This window comes from Suillus fuscotomentosus, assembly GCF_016647785.1.
Source record: "Suillus fuscotomentosus strain FC203 chromosome Unknown F5891scaffold_40, whole genome shotgun sequence".
Lineage (NCBI taxonomy): Eukaryota > Fungi > Basidiomycota > Agaricomycetes > Boletales > Suillaceae > Suillus > Suillus fuscotomentosus.
In genome coordinates, this window is record NW_024539552.1 from 401,917 (window position 1) to 418,630 (window position 16,714).

Here is a 16,714-nt window from a genome sequence, read left to right on the forward strand (position 1 = left end):
TGGTTGGTGCGAGTGTGCGTGGGCAGCTAGTTCTAGTAGAGATCTTCATCGATTTAAACATTACCAGCACATATAGCGAATCACTTGACTAAATAATACGACGAGAACTTTGTATGTCTCTTGAAATCTACTTCAGAACACTAGATAACACCTTCAAGAAAGTGGTAATGATTAGAAACGAAATCCCCTGCTCCTTGTACAAATGTTAACTTCACCTCACACACCACTGCCCGTAGATATTTGCACACGCTCCTGGAAAGCGATAGAGGCCATACCAGTTGCTACGTCAGAATCGGCCACGAGCTTGGCGTGGTATTCCCGAACACCAAGGATCAGGCGCGGTCCCAACACAAACATCTGCACGACCTGCAAATTCTGGAGAAACCCAATCATAATCTGCGCATCCAGGGAAATGCTCTATAGAACCGATAAATTGTGGTAGCGTGCATAGGCAAGTGTAAGATTGACATACCGCTGAGAATGTTGGAGAGAACGCAAGAATGAGATGAAAGCAAGAAACAGCAACAAAGCTAGAACGTCCGACCCATCAGTGGTAAAAAGGAACAATAATCACGATATGAGTGTACCTCGCAAAGTAAAGCACGTGAGTTTTGATCAGCACCGTGAAACAGTCTTCGATAATCCCTCCTGCCGAATGTTGTCGCAGTTCACGGAAGTGTTTTACCGCAATCCGAACCGCGAGACATAGTGCAAGGACCTCCCACACAGTTACGAGTATCCAAGTGATGGAAACTAGTAGTGGCATATCTTCCCCATAGCTAATCAAGCAGTGATGAGTGCCGGAGAGAATGAGTTCCTCTGGTATTCATCGTTGAGCCCCATGCACATTTTGTTCTCATCCACAATTAAACGTACCCCCTGAAGCCTGCATTGTCGTTATTACATTGGCCACTCCGCTAAAAATGTTGACAGCCAGGAAGACGACAATGAGATATATCAGGATATTTCTGGATCCTTGATACATGGCATACAGCCGAGCGATGATGATGACTTGCACCATGTTTCAGTCAAGTCAATATCACTGAGGTCTCGCATGTGCAAAACTCACCCCACAGCATCGGAGTTACCAAAACACCCGTCCAATCCAATACGACGAACACAATAAAGCCTGACGAATCCAGTGAGTGACCAGCCTCAGAAGCACAAACTCCAAACAAACTCACAACTGTGGCAGTATAGCATGGCAGTCGTTAGTAATCCAAGAAGTTGGTAAAGAACCACACCCACTGCTACAGGGCACCACGGTTAATTGGAGGGGAATAGCAATAGGCATCTGTGCAGAAGACTCACTGTATCTGTCAGCGAGATGGCCGGAACATTGTCTGACTGCCGTTGGTCAGAAGAAGCGAAGACAGCGAATGTATTAATGAGACATACACATGATGTACAGGCTGCAAAACGATTAACACATCACTGATCATCTAGCCTTCGGAACATACGCAGCGTATAAGATTCCAAGGTAACGCACCTAGGATAATTCCAAGTCAGTACTGACAGTACAACATGGCAACAGTGACAAACAAGCTACATACACCGAGATACATCACTGTCATTAGGGACCAGTGTCGTCTCTGGAATCAAGTATATGTTCATGTGTGTTCCTCTGACGCCAGACTCAACTCACCCAGATCAGTTCCACCTATAAAGCTAGTCTCAGCGAGATGGCCGCTCCGGTCATAGCATCGACATACCTCTTGTCCAAATATAAGTGCTAAAAATAATTTCAAGATATCGACAGTCCATTAATTTTATCATGCTCACCCCAATCATACGCCACTGAAACACACGCGGCAACTGCGAAACGGCAGCCAAGGTTAGATTGTGTCAGCTTCAACATCAGACCGCTCTCCACGAACCTATAAAATAGCTGCCAAAACGATATGCATCGATGATCGGCCACCAAGTGGGATCATTTGAGATTACGGTCATATTGGTAGAGAATGGGTGGGGGTGAGAGGCGAACTTGGTGGACGTATGACGATGGCATTCGTACTAGTTATGCCACCATCCGGTGCGTAGATCAGCGAAACGAGATCAGGGGATGACAACCGTTCCTGCTTTGATTGGTCAAAGTAGATGTTTGCATGAAGACAAATCAATCAGGGACCATGGTCTATTTTGGTCGTGAAACACTTGCGGGAGCGAAACACTTCAACACCGCAAAACATCTAACGACATGGAGTGTGAGAGAAAGTGGGAAAGAAAGATAGGCTCGTACGAAGTCGTAACCATCATGATTCTGCTTACGCGCGCGTTTCCAGATTTTGAAATATAAACAGAGAACGTGGGGGCAAGGCAAAGCAAGTCGCCTGAGTGGAAATATTCGTCACCACTTGCTATGTAGTCGACCAGAAACCAAGAAGCACGCATGGCCAGGCTCGGCATGTCGGGTATCTTTTCCGATGAGTCGTACGTTCGTGTGCAGGACCTCACCTAGGCAAGCCCAGCCCACTAGTGCAAGTCACAGCCTAAGCGCAGAGACTAAGTAACATAAGATGGCATCAGTAAGTAAATGGGTCTAAGTGGAAATTGCCGCAGAAAACGGAAGACGTCGATCGAGATTCGAGTGCTTCGTCATCATGTGGCCGGTGGATTCTTAGAACGTTCGTCCAGCACGTCCGAAGTAGTGAGATCGATATGAAGCAAACGAGCTCGTGTCCTACCTGGGCTACCGAAACCTCCCTGCGAGCACATATATCAATGTCTCATCTCGTCTTTAGGCCATAGGTCGCTTCATGCGCACCCTCGTATCATCTGAATGCCAGAAATGGTGAGCCCAGAATACTGTATTTATATTGTGGAGTTAGTGCGGTGGTAAGAGACATCAGGTTTTACCAGAGACGTCCTGGTTGAATTCCCTGCAATTGATGATACAACATCATCCCTAAGAGAGCGTTGAGAGACGAAATGAGAGAAAATGATGCTCGGATGCACAATGGTTGAAGGCGGCTCACCGTGTCATATAGCTGCCATTGCACACCATCAACCTTATTCTGATGAAAAACAATCCAAAACGTGCCACACTGAATCCACCATGCAGTTGATGCCCCTTCGTCACGACTGACGCTTTTGCAGGGTAGCCTGAATGGAAATGTGGATTACAACGCCTGTCTATATTCGCATGAACCAGCTATCATAACGACGCCCGAGACTATACCGACATCTCAGAACTCCGACTGATGAACGATCAAGATCCGAGAACGCAGATAATGCGTGGCGAGAGGATCTCAGGATGCACAGGTTGTGCAGAGGGGTGATGCAGTTCGGCGGGGAGGTAGATAGTGGACATCCCTGTTCGGGTAGCGTACAGGATGATAAATTGATGCAAATATACAATAGAGCTCTGGGAGAAAACAAAGGCTGACGCACCGCAGGAAGCCCAGACTTTTGTTCTAACAGTCATTGTGTAGTCGATGGCAAATTGATGCCCATATAATTTCCCAAATGGATATCAGCAGCATCTCTGCATCGCTTCCTTCCTCTGAAGACTTGAGTTCGGGAGCGTAGCAAATGCGAGAATATGGTAAGGGTCCTCCTTTATATCACTGTTAGTGTTTTGTACTTGGGAAACGAAACAAGAGAAATGGCACGACTCACTTCTCTGGAGTCCAGACGGTCAACGTACACACCTCAACGCAAGTTCGCCTTCCTCCGAGTCCTACATCGCAAGTCCTCCGTCCAGGATTCCAGGAATCAGTCGCCGAGTGATCACTGATGTACACTTGCTCGCTCTCCTCTGCCGGTGAAACCCCAATAAAAACTCGTCACACTAAATCCTTCACAATTGGTGTCATCCGAACCGACCTCAGACAATCTGACCAATTCGCGCGTAGCATGATGATTTGGCTGTGGCTACGTGCAGCCTGATGTATTTTCTAGTCTGTTCAACTTGCCTTGAAGGTCAAACACAGATGCTCCTAACGCGCACTAAGACTTTGCATTGTGCATCACTGAGAGACTCGAAGTCGTGAAGATAAGAATAAGTTATTACAACTTCGAGGAACAAGGCAAGAACATGAACTTGAATGATTCGGTCAGAGCAGACCTATTGAAGCGTGTCACGTGCCAAGATATAATTGTGCCCTGCTACTTCCGCTACAACCTTTCCATGGGCCATGGCATCCGTCATCCCGATTATTTTCATACTCGCCGTAGTCCTAGGACTGATTGCTTGTGGCTACCTCTTCGTCCCAAAGGGCCCACATCAAACGTATGCTTTCTTCATTTTGTCTCAATCTGAACCAATACCCTGAATGCAGGACAATTCGTACGGCCATCATGCTCACATTCGCATCATGTTATCTTATGTGGATGGTCACATATATGGCCCAGCTACATCCTCTCATCAGTAAGTCATGAAACTTGTTGATATAGTTTTATTGGCTAATGCAGCGGCATGAACTTAAGCGCCATATCGTTCAACAAAGAGCGGAGAGAGTTTATGATGATCAAGCGCCGTCTGAGCGGGAAATAGACATACACCGCTGTCGCTATGATAGATTCTGCGTTAATTAAAGAACACCCAAGTTGGAGTCCGCTGTTCCAGATCAGTAAGTGCCTCACCGCATGTAAGGTGGTCTTGCGTTTGAAAATGGATTACATTCATAGATATGTATCGCATCTGTCCAGTCTCAGGTACCTGTTACGACTATGTCTCAAAGAATCTGGGCTTTTTTCTTGGCCATGCGACTGTAAAGGCGTGTGCGGATCGTTGATCTCAGCATGTATCTGGCTGTGAAAATTCGTGTTTCTACATAATACAGTGTCTTTCATTGCGCGTCATCAGAGTTCTGCTACCTTTTCATGTTTCGCGCACTAGGCCCGGTTCGACACATCACTTTACTGAGAGAAGTCAAACACAGTCCAACTGTAACTGATTCACGTGTAGCAGGATGATCTGCAGAACGAATGCCAGCGGTGTTCCACGTTGCAACCGCTGCACGCGTGTGACTGCTTTGCCACAATGAGTTGGTGGGTTTCTCATTATTAGTTTCTCAGCTCATTCTACGGTTTAACAAGTAGTAGGTCCACTGTCGTCTGGGCGATCATCGATCATGGCTCTACCCGACGTCGTGGGAAAATACTTACTCTCGTTTAATGCAGGAACCAATGTCCTCAGAATCATATATATTTCCTGACTCCTTTGGCTTGGCGTACCGATGCAGTCTGCCATAAAAACCCTGTCGTTTATCACATTGGTGCGGCCCTACGTCCACCTCGTTCGCCTTACGTGTATCCTTGAATAATTATGACCCTGGTCTCAAACGATCCTACCTGGTGGCCGACGATCCATTCAAATCGTGTAGCCAGCTATTTTATGGGTGGGTGGAAATCATCTCAGATGATATTTCGATCTCACCTTGGCTGCGGTGTGTAGTTGCCGGTTCTGTTGGAGTGATATACGATTTGGGTGAGTAATATTGTCTTCAAGAACCGCTGACATCTTTATGATATTTCTAGTGCTGACGTTTGGACAAGAGGTGGGTCAATGCCATTATTGGCAGTCATCTCGCTCAGAAAGGCATTACAGGTCGAACTGGTTTGGGTGAGCAGGGTCTCCGCTCAGGATAACAGGATAGAAATTTATTTGATTTGTGACAGATGCAACCCTGGTCCCTGATGTCCATTCTGTATCTCAGTGTATGTAGATTGCGTTATGATTCCGCAAGTTGTGCTGACCTGAAAAAATCTTACATAGGTGCGATACCTTGGAATAGTATATGCTATGTGTGTTTGGATGGTCAACTATTTGGTGTTGTGCTAATTAATCATTTCTCGCAATCAGCATCCAGATTCTTGGTATGTCATCTGATTCACCGTGTTTTATTCCTCTGACCAACTTACAGACGGTGTTCCGACGATCTCAATCACAGATACAGTGAGTAGTCTGCGTCTATGTTTGCCATTCTCATCCAATCAACCACACTTCCATGTAGGGGTGAGTGAGATTCTAGCCCATTATTTCAATGTATTGACTGTCGCAGCTGTGAGTATTTCGAGTCTGAATCTCCGAGGCGGATCGCCAACTTGATTTGCCAGGCCACATTATGTATAATGCAATTATTTGGATGACTCTGGCCGTAAATGTAATGCTGGGCGGTGAGCATTACCATTGTGATATTCTAGTGACATTACTTGACTGAAACACCATTCAAGTCATTACTTTGACTCGGTTGTATGCCATGTATCAGCGATCCAGAAAGATGCTGATATTTCTCGTGGTCACCCTCCTGGCTGTTAATATATCTAATGGAGTGCTCCTCACAATTGGAATGAGGCATGCCTCACAGGGTAGGCTTTAGCGAAACACTTAAATGCCTCAGGCTCATTGACGGTTATTTACCAGAGGAGCTTGTTCTCTTCGGCACCTATCAGTGCACTGTTAGCTACGAGGGAGATGTCCAAATTTTGAAGTCCATGCCTTGGATACTCACTACTGCATGGGAAGTCCTTGCACTGTGTCTCGCAGGCTGGATTGCTGTACACCACTTCAGTGATCTTCAGCGACACTCAGCAGGAGGGATTATTGGCGATTTTATTACAGTGCTAATGAAAACACACGTGGTTTATTTTTCGAGGTGAGCCCATAACGCGGATGTGGTTTCTTTTCCGCTGAAAATGCGCATGCACTAGCTTTGTTGTTGTTTCTTTCTTCTGGCTCGGTGAGGTTTCTCCGACGTTCACAACGGTATATCAATCTGTTACTGTCCTTGGCATACTACGATGACTCATCATTTCTGTAGGACATTTTTTCCCTGAAAACTGAGATCTATCGTGGGTTCCTTCAAATCATCTTGGTCATGCAGTTGTTTGTGGCGGGACCGCGCCTGATCCTTAGCGTTCGACGTTATCGCGCTGAGCTCATGGCCTGCTCTAATACAGCAACGGACCTGGTTTCAATTGTCCTCCAGGAGCGCGGGCATATGTCAACTGCCAGTAGTATATAGCACGAAAAATGTTTGATGCGATTAGCACATGCCGGGTTAACGTTCCTCTGCACACTATATGCGAAAAATATCTAACACCCATATCCTCATGCATGTAGGGGGCAAACTCTGTTGTGCGTCCCCACGGATCAGTGGCGTTCGTCTATAGGGCCGATACACAAGAATTCAGTACTACATGGCATTCGGTGATTAATTTCACATCATGAGGCATAGGCGGGTCAATACCTCAGGCAGATCCTTATCGGACCTTAACCATTTCTATAAGACATATGCGACGATGTATCATCCATGAATCATGATTTGAACACACTTCTAAGTAGCTAATCACGATGTATAGTACTTGATGGGTGGGATGTAACGGCGAGCAGTAATAACGATAATAACAGACTCGTCACAAGACCACAGGAATACACGTTGGATGTTACAGACAAAACAACAAAATGGTTTAAGGAAGATGAAAGTGCAACATAAAACACAAATAATATAAGTAAGAGTAAGGATAATGTACGTGGGACAACGGAAACAATCTGGATATGGACGTGTATGGAAAAGCAGTTCGACAAGAAAGCATAGCAGTTCGTGGCAAAGTTAGACAGTATCATTATCCGCCGGGTATCAAACATAACATCGAGGAACTCAGACGAGCGCAGCAGATTGCAAGTATCCTCGGAAAATCGAGTCTCGTACTGCATGATGGATAAGTGGCCGGAAGGCTGTGTGATTGCAATTCTAGAACGTACCATTTCCTATGATGCTCTGGGTTGCCTTGGTATCCTGAACACGCGCCAAGGTACGAGTCAGTGCTAGCGTTGAACGGGCAGTGAAATGAAAACAGAACGTACAACAACATTGGTCAAGTGCGTATACAGCACACGTCTGTTTTCGTTATTCCGTCTGTGGACTTGGAGAAAGTGGGCACGGAAGTATTGTACAACCGACTCGTACTCGTTTGGACGGTCGCCATACGAGAGAATGCTAAGGCCAGCTCCGTAAGCATGTTACAGATGAGAACTACGAGGACCTTACTATTTTGAGACAGATAGCCCTCGCTCAAGCTTCTTTTTTAGGATATCAGTCTTGTCTGCGGTGGTAGCTTGTATTAAAACACTTTGTGGGACCACTAGCGTGAGACAACCTACTCAGGAATAAGACTAGATGGACCTTCTTGAGGAGCTGATTGGAGCAGATCTGTGTAAAGAGTTGAAGCGAATCGTCGATACGGTTGGTGCGAGGATCTTCCTCGAGGTACTGGGAAGAAGGTATGTAAAGATACCACAAACAGCGGGTGCTGAAGCTCTCACCTGATCAAAAGCACTGATTGGGCTGACAAAAATTATGGCGTTTGCGTCGTCGAAGTACGGCACCCACGAATGACGCTGTCCCCTGGCGCCACCAACGTCAAAGAGATGCCACGTCACAGTCTTGCCATGAATGTCAACGTCAAAAATATGCTCAGCAACACCCATAGTTTGGATGCGTGCATGGAGAATATCATCTATGAAGAGGTGAGCATGGAGACATTGACTCGACAAAAACGCGCACCAGTAGACGGTACATAATTCCGTGCCGAGATACGTGAGATGTCATTCAAGAAACTGAGCAAAATTCCATTTTTAGAGAAGAGGAAGAAGCATATATGCGCACACTCACAACTCTGACCACTCATCTAGCTTTAATTTTCGACTTGTCATCAAGGCACGGACAACCTGGTTCTCCCACAAGGTCCTGATATCGTCCCTCGACTGTTCTAACATTCTTGCGACATCATCCACAAGAGGGTCAGCATCGATAACTGACAGAGCTGTTCCAGGACGCTCAATCGTCAGTTCGTCCTCGGGTGAACTGGGCTTTGGTTGCCTGCGGAGTAGCTTCTGACCTTTTTGGATGGTCCTCGCCTGCCATCCGCTCCGAACGTAAACTTCGCCTTTACCGGACCCTGACACAGAGACGCCCCCACTTAAGCCATCAGCAAGCTGAGGCTCAGTATTTGTGAGTGGTAGAAGTCGTCGCCGGAGATCAGATATCGCAGTCGATCCCCGAATGGGACTAGACGCAGTTGGACTAGTGGGTGACGTAGGTGACGGCGGCGAAAGGGCTACTCCGATTTGTGAACTGTGTATACTGGGTGTTGCCGAACTTGAAGCCCGAGTGGGAAGATAATCACCGAGTTCCTGACGCTCGAGAGTGCTCTGAGAGTCACTCCCATCATCGATGTCGTCCCAAGCTTCCAGGGTTGTAAGGATCTTTTTGATAGATCGCACGACATTGAAATATACGACGGTTCTCCATGACATGCGCTCGCTTTCAAGAGAAGCAGGGCTATACATGAGCTGAAATTGCTTTTGCAGGGTTGATTTGCCAGATTCAGCCTGGCCAAGGAGAAGTAACTATGGCATACGATGGTGATCAGCTCCACAGCCCAATCGTGCCAAAAGATAACTTGAAATGACCTTGACATCACTTTTGGACTTTTTCAACCTTTCCCTCTCAAACCTGAGTTCTTCGTCTATCTGTTCTGAGATTCGACGCGCTTCGGCTTCGTGCTGCAGCCGAATATGGCGATCTGAGTCTGATTCTTCTGGAGGAGGCCTTATAGCAAGAGACAAAGGGTCATCTTGACTACGAATGGAAGAAGTTCGTATCATCGTGGTACAAAGACAAGTGCGGAGAGAGACAAAAAGCCGTTGTATTACTTATACGAAGAATGGTTTCGAGAGAACTATTAAAGACCAAGCCAGTCACAGCCCGTCGCATCACATTGTCACATTGTCACACATGGTAATTCGTCCTTCTCCTCCATCAACGCATATACTGACTCGTAGCCATCTTATAGTCTGTAACGCTTCACACAAGTCACGGCGAGCTCAAGGTGCGCTTATATACGCCCAACTAAAATCTCTGCGATTCACTCGGAAATTTTGGGTGATTCAGATCGAGATATTCTGCGAGGCTGTCCCCAAAACGGCAGAGGTATGGAATTGCTTCCGTTTATCTCTTCCGAGCCTGACAAGCCCTAGAACTTTCTTGCGCTATGCGCTTCGAATTATTATGATAATTGCATATTTCACCGCAGCATCAAAGGGTTCATGGTCCAGACGGGCGATCCTTCTGGCTCAGGAAAAGGTGGCCAAAGCATATGGGGGAAACCTTTCGAAGATGAATTGCGGTCTACTTTGAAGGTACCGGATACCTTTACCCGCGCAGATGGATCTTCACCAATCGTTTTTGTAGTTTAACCATCGTGGTATAGTCGCCATGGCGAACTCCGGCCCCGATACGAACAAGTCGCAATTCTTCATAACCTATGCAAAACAGCCTCATCTGGACAACAAATATACGATTTTTGGCAAGGTCATTGATGGTGCGGAGTCCGCACTTGATGCCATGGAACGTGTACCTGTGAACAATAAGAACAGACCGCTTTCCGAGATCAAACTGACTCATGTATGTTATCACTGGTGGATTAGGCAGCAAGTGCGCTGATAAGATATTCTTTGATCATCATTAGGTGACCATTCATTCGAATCCCATTGCGGACGCTCAGTTAGTCTCACGTTAATCCTAAAACCAACCTTTTGTTTGTTTGAGTGCGAACTCCAAAATCGTCACATCAGATGAATGTTCTTTACTGCTATAGAACACCTCAGGGTATGCTAACGTTTAATAAAACCAACCAGTTCTTTCTGCAACTCTCTTTGTCGTCGCGCTTTTTCTAGGTCATCCATGCTTCGTAGATCATAGACGATATCACGTGTTTTGCCAAAGTACACCTGTGCTATGATCAGGTCCTGAATGTCTCGAGAAAGAAAACTTCGTGCCTCCTGAAGAAGATTTCTCATTTTCATTTCCATCTCTTCGATCATCTTTCCCGTGTTCGTAATATGTGAAGTCGGTTCATGAACAGGCCAGTCCTGCTCGGTCTGCGGGAAGTGAAGGTGTGTGACAGCCCACATCAGGTTAGATGAGGAAGCCTACCTGTCTCGTCATGCTTCCACTTAAAGTGATTTCCCCGGACGACTTCCATCCTTGCTCGGAAGCCTTTTTTTCGGGTTCGTGGAGAACGGAGGTTTCATCGGCCTTATTGTTCTGTTTCGTCACGAGCTCCAACATGACAGTAGATGTGAGTTTGTAGTGGGCTTGTCTTCCGCGCTCCACGGTCTCGAAGACGTGGATCGAGTCCCATGAACCTGAAGGCTCGTCAGGGCTTGTGGGTGTCATCGCTAAGGTGCAGGCGGTTAAAGACACGATCTTAGAACGTCGAAAACACAGATATCAGTCGCACCCTTTTTTAGCAACACAACACCTGCAAAGCCGCCATCTTCCAGATCCCAAAGATAAACAGAAGACACGCCACCTTCGTAATATCTATTGTCGAAATTTATCAGATGATACTTGTGTGAAGATTTACTACAAGCCCATTCATGTATGACACGTACAGTTCGCGATATGTATCGAACGCCTCATTGGCGGCAATCTCAAGCTTGCGAAGCTTCGGCGTTGGTGCGGTACCATCGTCTATGGGAGGATCGTATTCATTCGACCAGGGTGACCTGAAGAAGCGCGTTAGTACACGAATTACACTGTCTCGGATGCATGAAATAGAATTAGAGCCCTTGCCGCTCCACAAGACCCAACTTATGCAGTCGCCTTGAACACATTCGCCGGAAGCGCAGCAGAAGACTCACCGATAACTATCACCGTCCCTATTGTAATCGCATGCAAGATAGTCCTTCCCTGTGGCTCTGTCTGTCTTGACCTTCAAAGGCTGGTCGACACTACCTAGAAGATCATCTGCATAGTCCGGGCAGATCTGTATGAGCGCGTTCACGTTCTGCTCGACATTGGTAGGCGGGAGGCGACGCATCAGATCGAGCATGGAATCAACTGGGTCTGGACCTTCTGCCATCTCAGACTGCTCTGTGGACGGTTGTATGAGCTTGAACAGAATAATTGATAAACGATCTTGAAGGAAACTGGCGTTCCACCATGGCGCATCTGGATTCTGAACAGCATCCGGCGGCAAAGCCAAAACAGGATGTTAGCCTTTGGCTATGGCCCTAAATATCATCGCACTAGCTTAAACCACAACAATGGCGATTGAATTATTCTTGTTTCCTACAGAGCTAATATGGCGCATCCTATCAATTCTTGCCCCAAGGGATATTTGTCGCTGTGCAATAGTTGGTCATTTCCCGCCGTTCCATGTTACTTCTAAGATGAACTTACTTCTGGTTTCAATGTCAGACTTGCAGAGCCTTCTGGAATATGATCCAGAATTCTGTACACATTCAATACCAGCTTGAGCTTTATGCTCAAGGTTTCATTAAGACCGCTACCATGGACTCGATTGATGTCTCCAGAGAGATGTCCTCGCTCAAGAGATCGACATCTTTGTGGCGGTCTGGCTTACATTTGAACACGGTCTTGGAAGAACGACTGATGAATTCTACCTTCCCAGAACATCCCTCGCTACCATGGCTACGATTCGGTATGAAGTGTGGTCTTTTGTGGATGTTGGTACAGAGTGGTCTCTTCATTAGGGACTATAACACAAATACCAACCTTTCCCGGACGTGGGCCATACATGACTTGTCCTCTCAGCGCCGCCCGAATTTTCTTATTGTAGATCCTCTGCAAGATCTTGTGGTTATAGTCTCCTTGTCTGGTATCATCACTGTGGCCGACACCGAACAAGATTACCATGCCTTTTGGGTGGAATGTCGGTCAGCTTCATCCCAGCATCCCCACCCGGACTCTGCCTGCGCTTCCTTGGAGTGCAAACATACTTTTGATATACGTGGCGTGTACCATGTCGATTTGATTGGAGAACCTGCGATTTATGGTGATTATATATTTGTCTTTATCACATAGAGAATGAATCTTATGAACGTGCGTCTGCCACGTTCATGCAAGCTATTGATTGGAGGAAAGGATATGTGAAGAGTGTGAGTACCTCTGTTCTTGGGAATTCAGCTGCTGAGTATATGCAGCATCTTTTCCCAGACTATTATCAGCAAGGCTCTCAGCATCAATTCTACGTAGTCGACCAACGGACAATTGTTGTCATTGGCTCGAGCTTTATAACCGTGCACACATTACAGGATATCGATGGGTCGCCGCGGCCTAGACTCACGTACCTCCTTCCAAAGTGCCACCATTCATCCTTTCCATTCATGATTGTTCATGCCAGCCCATCGTTCAGTGGCACAGCCCCTCGCGCAGATCTTATGCCCGGCTATGTGCCCTCTCTAGAGTCACAAATCATTGTTTTAGAGCTTATCTCACGCCCCCGCACACTGTCTATTATTCTGGTCATTGATACAGTGATCTTCTCAGGAGCGGCTTTGCAGTCAGAGACACATGTCAAGATTCCCTGGTCCGATTGGGGACCCCAGCATACGTGCTGCTTTCCGCATGACCCTAGCTACCAAATCAGTGTGTTCGGTAGCAAAATGGCTTATACCCTCCCTCGAGATCATTCCCCTGAACCTGGACAAAGATTGGAAAAACTCTCCGCCGCAGGTCACTTCTACATCCATATCTGGGACTTCAATAAACGAGCGATTACTCGTTCGGGGAATTTCTACAATCCCGACTCACCAGACCTTCTCGTTCGTAAGCCTGGCGGGGTAGTTCAGTCGTGCTTTGATGAGGAAATCATCTCGAATCACCCTTACACTGCTACCGTCTGCCGTGCTCCATTTTTGACATATGGCTTGCGTGAATTATTCTTAGAACAGGATAGACTTATCTTGACCTCGGTAGGTTTTCTTAGTTGTGAGACAAACGATGGTTTAATATGACCTACAGGTGCAACCTGGTACAGTTGATATTCAAGTCGTCTCTCCGGTACAAATGGATGTTGGGTCGGACTTTACGCACTAGAATCAAATTCAGTTGTGCAGGAAGAACAACAAGTCATCATGCTTCCGAGTCATTCGACGAGTCTTGTGTAAATCAACATTACCGTGGAATCGGACCGTTTGTATTTGTATTTGCATGAGTGGCCTGATCATCGGCAGGAGACGACTCATCGAATCGAGCAGGTCTGGCTCTTCCGATTTCGTGCTTGACTCTGCGGACGATCAAATTGTCTTGCACAGAAAATTTGATATACGAAATTTGAAGGAAACGTTCGTGAACAGTATCCCGCAGCAAACGGCACACTCAGCCAAAACGGGAAACTTACGAAATTCAAAAGTCCTGCCCTGAATTTGCCCTGAGCTTCGTACTGTAAGACTTATTGCTACCGAACTAACGTGTTCCTCCAAGGGACATTTGTGGCTGCTCAATAGTCAGCTGTTTCCCCACTGTTTTATGTTTCCTCCCATGAACTAATAGACTAAGTTCTCGTCAGACCCAGTGGAAGGCCTTCTGAAATGCGATTTCATGCCATTGGCGGCAGTACGTGAAGAGTCACTAAAGTGTGGGCTTTGATGAATAGAGGACCGGATCGATCTCTTCGATATTCGGGACTGTAACATGAATACCTACCCATATTTCTGGATGTGGCACGGATGCGGCTATGGGCCTCATTACCTCAATACCGACCCTCCGCAAGGGTTGGATCCTTCTACGTCTACGTCTGGGACCACCCTTACACTGTCACTGTCCGACGGACACCTTTTCTGGCGGATTACCCCTGGTTATTCTTGGACCAGGATCCGCTTATTTTATCTTGGGTAGGTATTCTCAGCCTTGAATGCATCGATAACCTAACGAGACCAAACTGTAGGTGCGACTTCAGGATTGATATTTAGCTCGTTTCCCCTATGAAAATGAAGGTTGTGTCGACTAGAATAAATCTTGGTGGTCTATAATAAACAGCAAGTCATAATACCTCATGCTCCGGTCTTGAGTAAATTGATCTCTGGACTTGAAGCAGACAGTTGTGTCTTTGCATTATCCTCGACCTTGGTAGGTGGGAGACGATCCATCAGATCGAATTTCGTTGAGTCAACTGGGTCTGACGCTTCGTTTGGAACGAAGACTAGATATGGGAAATTGCACGAAACTGTGCCATCATCGCATCTACCGTCTCGTCAAATAGTGAACAGCATGCGTAGGCCGAAACAGGGAGTCGGATCTTGTTCTCAACTCAAAATGTCTATTGCAAAAGTATTTTCTTCTCAGACCATAAAGATGGCGATCGAATTCTTCTCTTTTCCTCGTATGCCTTTCCCAACAAATGACTTCTGCAGGTTGTTTTTGGAACAGGATCGTCTTATTTTAACGTTATGGGTATGTATTTTTATTTTTTGAACTCGACAATGATTTAATCTGCCCTAATTGCAGTCATGAATTTGCGCAGTTGATATTCGGGTCGTCTCCCTCGTACACTGGCAGACCGATGTTAGGTGACATTATCTGTCAATGTATTTGTAGACGAATTATGAAATGTTGTAAATCTTCAATTTCTCAAACAGATATCAATTGGCACTTCCATAGGATTCTTCATTCTTCTGTGCAATTAATTGCCGGACAGATATGTCTAACGATCATAGTATGGTCATCTACACCCCATACAATACAGCCAGTGCCAGCCTGAGAGACCTACATCAGCTGAAAATGTCCCAGTATAGATTGATCTAGCAGGCTCCATAATGCACCTAAAAGTTCATGCCGCCAATTGGAGCGCGGAATAACACACTGAGGACGGCATCGACAACTCATCATGCATCATCCGGAAACAGACCTTGAACGAAACTATCTGATCCTCATCCTTTTCTATATGATGGTGCTATCCAGCGTTCATGACTTAGTATCAATCATTGTACTACTTATAACTGGTGGAGACAGGCACACACGAGGAACGTTTGGGTATGATCGAAAAGCTGTCCAAAAATTTTATTATCACCAACTTTAGAATACAAACAGAATTGAAGGGCAGTGGGAGAGGAGACTCCGGGCCGTGCGTCGCCCTTACGACCACAGGAAGCCTTGATATCGAAGTTACACAAGCTCCGAGTCAAATGATGAAAACGTCGTATGGTAGTACACGCGCCACTCTGATGGAAACACGTGTTACACTACATCCATCATGAATCATGGAAGGTCACTGGAGACCAAATGATTTGCACTGTTTGCTGTGTGAGGCTGTGGATATAGCAAGTGTGCAAGATCGGCGTTTGACCAAAGCCTTATAAGTACGTGTCCAGATGCGGACAGCCTACCGGAAAGGTCCGCGACGTTTCCTACGTTCGTGCCACAAGTTGTGTCGAGTTCGCCGTAAGTTGCCACTGTTCGCGGCCGTACCTTGCACTTCAGCTTCCTCAGTCGCACTAGTACAGTTTTTCTTCAGACCCACCCACCACTTCCTTCAATCTTTCTTTGTTCTAGTTGTCATAGCTCCTTTTTAATTGAGCATCCTTGTATTTTGAGGTATCAATACATGTTTCGTTTTGAAGCAACCCGAAGGGTGGTTCGACATGGTCGAATTCGTAAGCAGGTATCCCGTCCTCCCGAGCGGCTCCACCTACTTGTGTCCCGTCCTGAGCTAACGCTCCGTCCCAAATCTGTTACATAATGTCAGCGACTCTCGAGCCATGCCCAGACGAAGGTGGATAGACCTGCAAAGCACTGTGGTACTGCCCACATCCAATACATGCTTGAGCTTTATGCCCATGGCTTCGAGACCGCTACCCTGGACTTGTCCAGTTTTCCAGAAAGATGGCCTGGCTCAGGAAACATATATCTTGTTTTTTTTTGGGGGGGAGATCCTAGAAATCTGTGGCTATCGTACTGTT

At 46.4% G+C, this 16,714-nt stretch overlaps 6 protein-coding genes across 6 annotated transcripts; 3 read left to right on the forward strand and 3 right to left on the reverse strand.

The window, feature by feature from the left end:
• Positions 1–216: 216 nt before the first annotated feature.
• Positions 217–2,042, reverse strand: F5891DRAFT_1239237 (uncharacterized protein; the record flags this gene model as incomplete). The annotated part of the gene is made up of 14 exons (XM_041369694.1): positions 1,878–2,042; positions 1,783–1,815; positions 1,713–1,732; positions 1,646–1,660; positions 1,554–1,592; positions 1,461–1,489; positions 1,399–1,412; positions 1,249–1,347; positions 1,181–1,186; positions 1,070–1,129; positions 877–1,011; positions 588–819; positions 473–530; positions 217–417 (listed from the first exon to the last, which is right to left on the reverse strand). The coding sequence occupies exons 1-14, from the start codon at positions 1,948–1,950 to the stop codon at positions 217–219; spliced, it is 1,014 nt and encodes a 337-aa protein (XP_041223939.1). The 5' UTR covers positions 1,951–2,042.
• Positions 2,043–4,136: 2,094 nt separating this feature from the next.
• F5891DRAFT_955826 (ATPase, V0 complex, subunit E1/e2) lies at positions 4,137–4,380 on the forward strand (the record flags this gene model as incomplete). The annotated part of the gene is made up of 2 exons (XM_041375364.1): positions 4,137–4,231; positions 4,281–4,380. The coding sequence occupies 2 exons, from the start codon at positions 4,137–4,139 to the stop codon at positions 4,378–4,380; spliced, it is 195 nt and encodes a 64-aa protein (XP_041223940.1).
• Positions 4,381–7,223: 2,843 nt separating this feature from the next.
• On the reverse strand, positions 7,224–9,701 carry F5891DRAFT_1044276 (guanine nucleotide binding protein, alpha subunit). Its single transcript, XM_041362178.1, has 10 exons — positions 9,419–9,701; positions 8,845–9,355; positions 8,619–8,769; positions 8,511–8,563; positions 8,270–8,463; positions 8,108–8,216; positions 7,995–8,049; positions 7,811–7,943; positions 7,709–7,742; positions 7,224–7,654 (listed from the first exon to the last, which is right to left on the reverse strand). Exons 1-10 carry the CDS (start codon positions 9,611–9,613, stop codon positions 7,605–7,607), a joined length of 1,485 nt encoding a protein of 494 aa, XP_041223941.1. The 5' UTR covers positions 9,614–9,701; the 3' UTR covers positions 7,224–7,604.
• A 100-nt stretch (positions 9,702–9,801) lies between these two features.
• On the forward strand, positions 9,802–10,527 carry F5891DRAFT_955808 (cyclophilin-like protein; the record flags this gene model as incomplete). The annotated part of the gene is made up of 5 exons (XM_041375361.1): positions 9,802–9,837; positions 9,900–9,938; positions 9,986–10,147; positions 10,200–10,412; positions 10,477–10,527. Coding segments are annotated over 5 exons (501 nt in total), but the record flags the coding sequence as incomplete, so codon positions are not given.
• A 94-nt stretch (positions 10,528–10,621) lies between these two features.
• On the reverse strand, positions 10,622–11,874 carry F5891DRAFT_955644 (F-actin-capping protein subunit beta; the record flags this gene model as incomplete). The annotated part of the gene is made up of 5 exons (XM_041375350.1): positions 10,622–10,888; positions 10,944–11,188; positions 11,251–11,333; positions 11,405–11,518; positions 11,654–11,874. The coding sequence occupies 5 exons, from the start codon at positions 11,872–11,874 to the stop codon at positions 10,622–10,624; spliced, it is 930 nt and encodes a 309-aa protein (XP_041223943.1).
• A 179-nt stretch (positions 11,875–12,053) lies between these two features.
• Positions 12,054–13,952, forward strand: F5891DRAFT_1239269 (uncharacterized protein). The gene is made up of 5 exons (XM_041369695.1): positions 12,054–12,148; positions 12,213–12,810; positions 12,840–12,913; positions 12,959–13,729; positions 13,779–13,952. The coding sequence occupies exons 1-5, from the start codon at positions 12,059–12,061 to the stop codon at positions 13,851–13,853; spliced, it is 1,608 nt and encodes a 535-aa protein (XP_041223944.1). The 5' UTR covers positions 12,054–12,058; the 3' UTR covers positions 13,854–13,952.
• Positions 13,953–16,714: the final 2,762 nt, after the last annotated feature.

Excerpts from the sequence above, each read along its gene's own strand:
- F5891DRAFT_1239269 (XM_041369695.1), top strand. The coding sequence starts at position 12,059 with ATGGCGATTGAATTATTCTTGTTTCCTACAGAGCTAATATGGCGCATC. Across the intron at positions 12,811-12,839 it reads TGGAGAACCTGCGATTTATG|AGAATGAATCTTATGAACGT; the intron begins GTGATTATATAT and ends TTTATCACATAG. Across the intron at positions 12,914-12,958 it reads GGAAAGGATATGTGAAGAGT|CATCTTTTCCCAGACTATTA; the intron begins GTGAGTACCTCT and ends GAGTATATGCAG.
- F5891DRAFT_1044276 (XM_041362178.1), bottom strand. The coding sequence starts at position 9,613 with ATGATACGAACTTCTTCCATTCGTAGTCAAGATGACCCTTTGTCTCTT. Across the intron at positions 8,564-8,618 it reads CTAGATGAGTGGTCAGAGTT|TTTCTTGAATGACATCTCAC; the intron begins GTGAGTGTGCGC and ends AATTTTGCTCAG. Across the intron at positions 7,944-7,994 it reads GGGCTATCTGTCTCAAAATA|CATTCTCTCGTATGGCGACC; the intron begins GTAAGGTCCTCG and ends AGCTGGCCTTAG.